Genomic DNA, 10,892 nt, shown 5'->3' with positions numbered 1-10,892 from the left:
ATGGTAGATGCTCTAGTATCCCATGTGGACAAGGGATATGCTCATGTCAGTCTCAGGTATCTGAAACTCTGGCACATTTTCTCTTTTCATGAGAACTCTAGAGCAGTTTAAAAGCTTCTTTGATAATGCTCTGCCTGGCAACTTTTGCCAACTGCTCAGATTGTGATATACTCAATCTCTTGACTGGGAATAAAAACTATATTGCTCTTAAAGTTGCTAAATACATTTAGGTAGCTCTAAAAATCTAAAATTCAAACTAATGCCATTTCCTCAGCTTTGGAATAACCAGGGCGTAAACCAGATAATTAGTTTGGAGTCTGTATGGATTTTAGTTTGTTACATTAAAAATTGTATATATCCCTCTTCTTTTATCCCTTCTAATGCTGACTTTCTTGTTCCTGTGAATTTTAACATGATCTATCTTATACTTTCTAAAGGTCAGGGTGTTGTACAAAATATTTGAAAAAATGAATGAATAAAATATAAATAGCAGGAATATGAAAAACAAAGAACCATCTAAAACCACTTGGGAACTGATAGGGAACAAAAATGGCATTCTTGCAGTTAAGAAAGACCAAGCAGGAAAGAAGAAGAAAATCAAGCCCGTCTTCTCCTCTGCCTTTCAAATCCTATATAATTCTGCAGTCAGTTTTCTTGGGTGCTCAATAAAATTAAGCATTTGCTTGTTAAAGCACAGCTATAGGAACTAATTAACAAATTTACATTTCAGTGAGGAGGATGAACAATGAAAATGCATTGTCGAAGGCTTGAAAATGCAATTTTTGTTAAATTTCCTCTTTGCAGTTCAGTAACAAAAAACTACCAGCACATCTTGGCCTTGGCATTCGCTGTAAAAGAACTGAATGAGAATTCCACCTTCTTACCAAATATCACTTTGGGTTTCTACATCCTCAACAGCTATAACCTTGGAAGGATGACTTATAAGGCCACCCTCAGCCTACTTTCCACACATCAGAAGCCGGTCCCTAACTTCCGCTGCAATACTCAGGAGAATCTTATAGCTGTCATTGGAGGCCTTTTGTCTGAGACCACTTCCAATATGGGCTCCATTCTGAACATCTACAAGACTCCACAGGTAAACTTTAAATATGGGAATACAGAGATGTCACAATTCTGACATATTTAATTTCAGGTTTCATCCATTTGAAAAATAACAATGCATTTTCTTTCAGCTCACTCATGGATCATTTTCCCCAACACAGGGTGACAAAACCCAATTCTCTTCCTTATACCAAATGGTCCCCAATGAATTATATCAGTACAGGGGAGTTGTACGCTTATTTCACCATTTCAAATGGACTTGGATTGGGCTCCTGGCTGTGGATGATGACAACGGAAACAAGTTTTTGCAGACAATAGTACCAATACTCTCTGAGAATAGCATTTGTTTTGCATTTGTGTTTCGATTACCAGAACCAACTTATATGGAAGACTTGACAGACTTGATTTTAATGCAGTTTAAAAGGTACTCAGTTCTCATGGGGAAAAAAGTCAATGTACTTTATGTATATGGAGAACTTCCAGCCATGATGGTTTTAAGTATCATTCTTTATCTAGCACCTGTTTTTTTATTGCCTCCTCTGGGTAAAGTGTGGATAGTTACATCTCACTGGGACTTTGAGTCAATCTCTGTCCATAGGATTTCAGATATAAAATTGTTCCATGGTGCACTGTCCCTTACAGTCCATTCCAATCAGCCACCTGGTTTCCAAACATTTCTTCAGAACATAAGACCTTCCTGGGCTGGAGGAGATGGATTTATTCAGGACTTCTGGGAACAGGCATTCAGCTGTTTGTTGAAACTGTCTTACGAGCAGGAGGAAAGTAAGACAAGCTGCACTGGGGAGGAGAAACTAGAGAGCCTTCCTGGGCCTGTGTTTGAAATGAGTATGACTGGCCACAGCTACAATGTCTATAATGCTGTCTGCTCTGTGGCCCATGCTTTGCACAATATCCACGTATCCGAGCATAGAAGAGTGGGAGGAATAAGGCTGGACTTTCAGGATGTACAGCCCTGGCAGGTACACAAGTTATTCCAACAGGCCATTTTAAGAATTCTCTCTCTCTCTCTCTCTCTCTCTCTCTCTCTCTCTCTCTCTCTCTCTGTGTGTGTGTGTGTGTGTGTGTGTGTGTGTGTGTAGCCTGAAATAATAGATCCAGATCTTGTGAAAGTGGACTTGGTAAAACTGGCTGTGAAACTTTCATCATTGTAACTGTTCTTCCTGTTTTATTTCCTTTTCCAATCTAGCTCCACCACTTTTTAAGGAGAATCTTGTTCAATAATAGTGGGGGAGAAATTGTGCAGTTTGATGAAAATGGAGAATTGGTTACGGTTTTTGATGTTACCAACTGGGTTACTTTCTCAAACGGGTCGTTTTCTAGAATAAAAGTGGGAATCTTGGATCCTCAATCCCCTTCAGACAGACAGCTGACTCTGAATGAGGATAAAATTGTATGGCATAGAAGCTTTAACCAGGTAAGGCATCATGGCAAGAGTTCAGTTCTCTCAATTCAATTCCTCCATTTATACACCAGAAAGTTCATTCTTTTTAAAATGAAAAATTAAGAAATTGAACCTTGAGAATCTTCACTTGCATTTTCCTCCTACTTCCATATAAATTACATTATTCCCCCATTTGAATTTATCTTTTAAAAACTGCCCAGTTCAATACTACCTCCTTATATTCCAACTTCAAAACTTACATATAACAGCAACAATGTGCTCATATAACACCCTTCTAGACAGATTAGTGCTCACTCAGACTGGTGAACAAAGTCAGTGTTATTATCCCCACGATACAGCTTGGGAGCTGGGGCTGACTGAAGTGGCTGACCCAAGACCACCTGCTGAACTCATGGGAGAAGTGAGTCAAACCAGCAAAGTACTGATTCAAAGCCCAGCCTCTCAACCACAAGTGCCAGTCCCAGGCTTCCAGCTACTAGCAATTTCCCCACTTAATTTAGCCTGCCTGTCATGAAATAGATCCTATACATTCCCATTTTTGCTCCCACACTGTGGAATAGGCTGCCTGATGGAGTGAGGGGAGCACCAGCTTTAGAATATTTGAGGACAAGCTTAAATTTCCTTTGCTATGGCTTGCTGGTCCAGTGTCAAAGAGGGAGTGAATGAGTGCAAGACAATGAACAAGACATGGAAATAACTTTTTGGAAAGGAAAAGACCACAACTTCATTGGTTACAACTAATGGAGCCTTGGAGCAGCATAGGGTGTGGATCCAAGCATTTGCCAACCCACCTGCTGACCGATTACCAACCTTACCTCCCTCCCTCCCTGCCTGCCTGCCTGACTGCCTGATGAGAGATGTTTGCAAAACTTGCTGTGTTGCTTGCAAAGAAACAGCTAGCTTGAAAGGAGTTTTATAATCATTAAAGACTCTTCTTCCCTTTGCACCTTCATTCTGATTGAGATACAGGCATACACTTAAGAAGCCCTAAACATCTAGTTAGTTTCCTATGTCAGGTCATTTAACTCCTGTTAAGAGGTACAGCATTGACATTTTTAAGTTTTAGTCAGCACAGTAAACAAGTAAATACTGTTAGAGAATCTCTGCTTCCACTCTGAGCCTTTATTAAAACATAATTATTCAACATTCTCAACATTAGCTAAATCAACAGAAAATCATACCATCCATCATTGCTACATAGATCATTAAAGGAAAGCAATTACAAGAGTCTGAAAATGTCTCAAACCACAAAGATAAGCAGGTCAAAGCCCATACACATACGAAACCCACAATGAATTTCACTTCCTATATTTACAGGAATTTAGCATTATCTAACAATTGCTAACTCTCTAGCTTGATAAAGGCACACAGTCTTGGCTAACTATCTTAACTTTAGACAGTATACAAGGTAAAGGTAAAGGTAAAGGTAGTCCCCTGTGCAAGTACCGAGTCATTACTGGCCCATGGGGGGATGTCGCATCCCGACGTTTTCTTGGCAGACTTTTTATGGGGTGGTTTGCCATTGCCTTCCCCAGTCATCTACACTTTACCCCCAGGAAACTGGGTACTCATTTTACCGACCTCGGAAGGATGGAAGGCTGAGTCAACCTTGAGCCCGCTACTTGAACCCAGCTTCCGCCAGGATCGAACTCAGGTCATGAGCAGAGCTTGGACTGCAGTACTGCAGCTTACCACTCTGCACACACACACCATACAAGGTTATCTAGACTTAAAATATCTTCTTAGAATATATGAAAATTTTTAGTTCATTCTTGGTTCTTTTAATGGAGCCTAAGTAAAAATAGTGATTACAAATTTCTCATACATATGAATATCTTTTTGCCACCCAACCAATACACTCATCCTTGAATCATATCTTCACTTCTGTAAAGTTGTTCATTCTTGCCATTCTCAGATGCTCCCTGCACCTGGGCCTCAACAAGTAGTATTTATTGATAAGGCTCTTCTAATCTACACAAGGCCATACAATTGTGTTCTTCCTTTGTTTTTGTGCCCCTCTCCAAAGCTATTCTATTCTGGAGGGAGATTCTTATCCTGATGAATTTAGAGAAGTCTAATGCTTGGGGAGGGGCTTGCTCACTTTGCTTGTACAGTTTTCTTGAAAGTAGGGGGTTCTGGGAAAGCCAGGCAGAAGACATTCTGCTGCACTTTGGGTGAAATTTCGTTGCAAAGCAATTAATCCACCCCCCTGGAAGTCCCACATAGAAAATAATAAAAGAGCAAAGATGACTGGGGAGGGGCTGCACTGGAAGCCTTATTCACTTTCTGTAATGAAATAAACAACAAAACACAGCAAGGAAGGGAGACAAATGAAGACTCTTCAGTAGTAAGGTAAATGAGCTTGACATTTAGCAGTTCTAACATTTAGCAGACATTAAATGAGCTTGACATTTAGCAGTTCTTTAGATTTGGGGTAGGATTGTGTTCTGTGTTGTTTTGGTGCCATTAAGTGTAAAAACACCTGCCACAGACCCTCCTTCCTTTTCCCCATTGAAAAGAACAGCCAGGAAAATCATGGGAACAGAGAAAATCTGACAAATTTTGAGTCTGACACCACACCTGAAAACAACCTGTTAATGATAAGTGTTTCACTTAACAGCCTCAGATTTGAAAACACAATGAATATTTTCAAAATGCACACTTCTATTAGTGAATTATGAATGTAATTGTACAAAAATGTAGCTGCATCTTTGTTATACCATGATGAGGCTTCTGAACAGAAATAATTTCGTTCTTCTGCCAGAAGCACAATTTGCCGCCTATGGCTGAGTGAGAAGACAGGCCGCGGAGGACGCCGCGTAACAAACGGGACACACACCATTGCTGGGATAAAACATGGCCACAACTTTATTAACATACAAACAGCGACAAGGGGTATTGGCGCAGCATATGGATCAGATCCCACGCCATCGGCTGACCCGCCTGCCAGCCGATGCCCCCCACCCCCCCAGCCCCTGGCTGAGGGGGGGACCAAGGAGTGGCATTCGGGGGAGGTCACCCGGTGTTCACCCTCATGTGACCCCCCCTGCCACCTGGGAGGGAGGATGCCCCGGCAGCCCCCCGAGCTGGGCATGCCTTCATACCTCCCTCCCAAGATTCCTTATTGGAATCCCCTCAATGGGGAGCCCCCCCAAGGGGGGGCGACTCCCACAAAATGTGATCTGATCCAATGCCCCAACGCTAGCATGTTGTGACAACATATCAAACAACGCATAAAAGATAGGGCGAGGAGGGTGGGTGTCAGCTCCCTGGAGCGAAGTGAGGGGGGCGGGTCCGGCAGTGGGTTAAATACCCAACTGCTTGCCCGCAAGATGAAGGTGTGCCCCCGCCCCCGCTGAACAGTTTTTGCTGGCTGGGCAACGGAGAGGGCCAGTCCTCCCACTTTACGTGCTGCATTATTGGAGGACCGGCCGCCTCGAAAGGGGTGAGGCGTCCCCAAGCCGCGCGGACAGGCGGGGTGAGAGTGGGGCCCCCCGCAGGCGTCGCAGTTATGTTCAAAGTGGCACCTGCCCTTATTGTACTCCCAGCACACGCCCCAGGAGCGATCCCGCTGGAACTGCCCACGACCCCCCCACGAGGTGTCCCCCTTTCCCTTCATGTGAGGTCCCACCAGCCAAAGCCAGAGCTTCTGACTAATGAGGTCCCACCGGGCCCTCGGGTTATGGGATGCCCTCTTGCAGAATGCCTCATCATAGTCCAAGGCCGCACTATCGCCTGCCAGCGCTCGAGCCCTGAGCCCATTCCCCAAGTGATTAGTAAGGTGCCACCCCCGCTCAGGATACGCGGCTTGAATGACCCCCATATATACGGTGAAACCCTCCAGCCAATTGGAAAAGGTACGCTCCGCGACCTCCTTCTTGCCCCCACCACTATCCTTCCTAGCCGGGGGGGGGCAGACCTCCCATCCTCTGACTCAGGTTTGATGAGTGATAACACCTCAACGTAGTATCCATCTAGGATATGCTCTCGCACTTTGCGAGCCAAGTGCATCCCGGGGGGATCCTCCTCATCCCCAAAGGAGGCAGCCACAGGGGGGTCCTCCTCGGCACCCCAAACCTCCCTGGGGTCTCCCCCCGCCCCGCGGGCCCTGGTTCTCCTCCGCTGTGCCCACCTGGGGAGCCCCGGGATCTTAGCTGCCACCTCCCAATACTCTTCCCCCCCTGAGGACCCCTCCTCCTCTGAGGAGGAGGACTCACCTGACATCCAGTCGCTGTCCGTGTCGTCATGGCGGCGATGCCAACTGCCCCGTCTATGTGCTGTCCTTCTTCTCTTGCTCCCCCGCCGGCGCTCTCGACTGCTCGACTTGTCAGAGCCGGGCAGGGAATGGGCCCTGCGGCGCTTGGCGGGTGCTGCGCTCTTCCTCCTTTTCTCCCGTGGCCTCTGCCTGGGGACCTCGACAGAGCCAGGGGCAATGTGCACTGCCCCGGCCCCAGAGTTCCCCAGGTGCTCCACTCGTGCTGTCAGGAGCTCAAGGGTCCTAGAAATATCCTGCAGGGAACCTGGGTTAGCATAGGTGGCGGCCTGCCCCCGTCATAGTCTGGGGACCCCCGGGCCCCACTGCCCTTAGCCCCGTGACTCCCTGACTGCCCTGCCCTGGATTCCACCGAGCCACATGGCTTGGCCCCTGCTTTAGGCTTGCCCTTTTGCTGGGCGGCAGGGCCACAAGCTTTGCCCCTGCCAGCAGGCCGGGATTGCGAGGTGCTGCCGCCCTTAGCCCGTGTCCCAGCTTGTCCTCCTCCAGCTGCCCTTCTGCTCCCGGTCCCGGGGGGGGCCCATTCCTACCCCTCGATGGTGCCCCGACCCTATCTGCCGAGGGGGCGGCCCCCCACTGGCCTTTCTTGGTTGGAGCCCTCTTCCTAACTGGAGCCATGACCCCTTGGCCGAGCTGGCCCTGACTCCCACTGCCGGGCAGCGAAGTCCCCGCTGAAACGCCGCTTCTCGCTGCCTCCCCGCTGCTTCTGTCGCCGCTTGTTCCTGGGGCACGAGGCTCAGCCCGACCACATGCCCACAGGATCTTCAGGTGCTCGGCACCGCGCTCCCTCTTCTGCTGGGCTGGCTGGCTGCGCTACGCGAGTGCCTCCCGCTAACCTGAGGGGCTCAGCTCCGACCCCTCGCTGGCACTCGTGTACCTCACCTCCGCCCAGTCTTCATCTGTCGCTTGGTCTTCGTCCGTCCTCGTCAGCTCCCTGGAGCGAAGTGAGGGGGGCGGGTCTGGCAGTGGGTTAAATACCCAACTGCCGGACCTTAGGGGAAAACCGTGGCCCCCGGGCCCCTCCCCCTCACTGCTCCGACCCCGGGCAGCCGCAATTGGCTGCCCGGGGTTTGAACTGATTGGCCACGGGCCCGCCCGGGGGATGCCGGGCAGTCCTGCGGCCATGGCCGTCGCGTCCTCCCGGCCCCCTCCTCCCTCCGGCAGCAACCACGACCACGGGTAAGTCCGGAGTCGTCTTTTCTATCCAAATATTTGCATCTTTCTGTCGTGACAGATACAGAACATTTTGATGGTTGCCTCCTGTGTTTTGTGTATCTAATTTCATAACATATTGGTTATCTAGGTCATGCCAACATGACATAATACTTTGTGCTTTATACAAAGCACAAAATGGTATTCCCTGATGTCATTATTTCTTGCAAAACCGTATTGGTAAACGGTAAGTAGAATAAAATTACTCAATACTGTCCTTCCTTTCCATTCTTTTCCAGGTGCTTCCCCTTTCTGCCTGCAATGACTACTGCCATCCTGGCTACAGTAAGAAAATGAAGGAAGGAGAGCCATTTTGCTGTTATGACTGTATCGCATGTGCAGAAGGGATGGTCTCTGAGCAGACAGGTAGAAGGCATGCTGTAAAAGATTCTTGTCGAATAGGCAAAAATTATCTGGCCAGGTCTTCTGTTCTGCTATCTGATATGAAGAAATAAGGAGATGCAGCTTTTGATGGCATAGAATTAAACACCGTCACCTGTCCAGTTTGGTGTAGTGGTTAAAAGTGCCGGGACTCTAATCTGGAGAACCGGCTTTGATTCCTCACTCCACTTGAAGCCAACTGGGTGACCTTGGGTCAGTCACAGCTTCCTGGAGTTCTCTCAGCCCCACCCACCTCACAGGGTGTTTGTTGTGGGGATAATAATACTTTGTAAACTGTTCTGAGTGGGTAAGTTGCGGTATATACTGAAGGGTGGTATATACATCAAATGTTGTTGTTGTTGTCCAATGCTAACAGCCCCAATGGCCCTTAAAGCACAGCAAAAATAGCTAACAGAATATGGCAACCTCTTTCTACACAGATATCCATCATAGCCCTAAAGACACCATTCCAAAAGAACTAGTACAGATGAAAATTTAGAGAATCTGATTAGGGACATGGAAGCCCCTATTAAATCGGTCTTGGCAGATCCAACCTATTTGAAGGAAATGCTGGTTAAGGGCTTTACAAGTCCAGCTTCTACATCCATATGGATCCGAAGGGTCATTCCTTTATTCCATTTCACATTCCCCCCCTTCCTTTCTTACCATATGCCTTTTGATAGTATTATTCCTTGTGGTTGTTGGGCCTTGCATTGTTTGCTGTGGGCAGTCTTTCAGCTAGATACAATCAGTCAGTGTTTCAGTACAATGAAAGACTGTGTCTCCCCATCTCTCCCAGCCTTCCACTTTCTACCTGCCTTTCCCAGCAAATGTTATGGTAGAGTAAGAGACAGGAAAAGAGTCCTTTGTGAAATGTCTTCATAATGGGTTATGTAAATGGAAAAAAGGAGAAAGGCAGACTCTTCCAGTATATGCACTGGCTGTTTGACAGGCTGCCTAACCAGTCCACCACCAACACTGCTAGATATATCATCAGCTAAAGCCTTAACTATATATGTGTTGGGTGTGCCACAGAAGGAAGCAGAAGGAAATGGATGCCTGTGACAAATGTCCAGAAGGTCACTATCCCATCAAATTTCTAAATCAATGCATTCCCAAGGTTACAAACTACTTCTCCTACACAGAGACTTCATCCATATGACTTTGCAAAATGTTGACATCAGAACAAGAGAAGGATGGAGTAAAAAAAACCTCTGCATTGGTTCTCTGAGAGGCTGCCTATCTGGCCAGTCACCAACACCAATAGCCATACCATCCTCTCTAAGTGTCAACATGTATGCAGTGAGGGGGAGGGCGGAGGTAGAATGGAGAGAGTATTTTCTCTCATATGTTGTCTCCAAGATATTGGATACAGCCTTGAAATGCTTAAACAGCCCTTTCTGTTCTTTCAGATATGGATGCTTGTGTCACATGTCCAGATGATCACCAGCCCAGCAAAGACCAGAATCAATGCATTCCCAAGGTCACAAGCTATCTCTCCTATAAAGAGACTTTAGGGAGCATCTTAGCTCTACTGACTTTTTTCTTTTCTCTGATCACAGTTTTGGTGCTTCAAACCTTCATCAAATACAAGGATACTCCCATCGTCAAAGCCAGCAACCAAAGCCTGACCTACATTCTCCTCATCTCCCTCCTTCTTTGCTTCCTCATCACTTTTCTCTTCATTGGAAAGCCAGGGAAGGTGACTTGCCTTCTCCGCCAAACTGCTTTTGGCATCATCTTCTGTGTGGCCCTTTCAAGTGTGTTGGCTAAAACCATCACTGTGGTCCTGGCCTTCATAGCCACCAAACCAGGGTCTAAGATGAGGAAATGGGTTGACAAAAAATCTACATATTCTGTTGTCCTTTCTGGCTCCTTTATTCAAATAGGGATTTGTACTCTTTGGCTAAGTACTTCCCCTCCATTTCCAGATAAGGATATGCACTCAGTGCCAGGAAGAATCATACTGGAATGTAACGAGGGCTCAGCTATCATGTTTTACTCTGTCCTTGGCTATCTTGGATTTCTGGCCATAGTCAGTTTCACTATGGCATTCCTAGCCAGGAAGTTACCAGACAGTTTCAACGAAGCCAAATTCATCACTTTCAGCATGCTTGTCTTTTGCAGTGTTTGGCTGTCCTTTGTTCCAACCTATTTGACTACCAAAGGGAAATCTATGGTGGCTGTGGAGATCTTCTCCATCTTGTCCTCCAGTGCTGGCTTACTGGGTTGCATCTTTTCCCCTAAATGCTACATCATTTTGTTGAGGCCAGACTTGAACAAGAAGGAGCAGATAATTAGGAAAATGTGAATATCTAAGCCTTCTGCACTCTTCAGACCGAGATCTGGGCTGAAATGCAATGGCTGTGTTGATGAAGGAACAAGTCTCTTTTATTTCTTCTTTACTGTCTGCTGCCACCAGTTATAATCCAGCTTCAAAATCTTGGTGGCAGTATAGGTTTAAGAAAGGAGAGCAACCCCGTCTTTCAAAGGCCATAGCCTTAACTAAGGGAAAGTTTTCCTCCAGATGAAATTTTATAG

At 46.6% G+C, this 10,892-nt stretch overlaps 1 protein-coding gene across 1 annotated transcript; it reads left to right on the top strand.

The window, feature by feature from the left end:
* On the top strand, positions 1-10,662 carry LOC129339465 (vomeronasal type-2 receptor 26-like). Its single transcript, XM_054994046.1, has 4 exons — positions 1-56; positions 805-1,096; positions 8,210-8,336; positions 9,764-10,662. The coding sequence occupies exons 1-4, from the start codon at positions 1-3 to the stop codon at positions 10,660-10,662; spliced, it is 1,374 nt and encodes a 457-aa protein (XP_054850021.1).
* The last annotated feature ends 230 nt before the right edge of the window (positions 10,663-10,892 follow it).

This window comes from Eublepharis macularius, chromosome 12, assembly GCF_028583425.1.
Source record: "Eublepharis macularius isolate TG4126 chromosome 12, MPM_Emac_v1.0, whole genome shotgun sequence".
Classification (NCBI taxonomy): Eukaryota; Metazoa; Chordata; class Lepidosauria; order Squamata; family Eublepharidae; genus Eublepharis; species Eublepharis macularius.
Note: the sequence above shows the minus strand (reverse complement) of the source record. Positions and strands in the feature narration are given on the sequence as shown.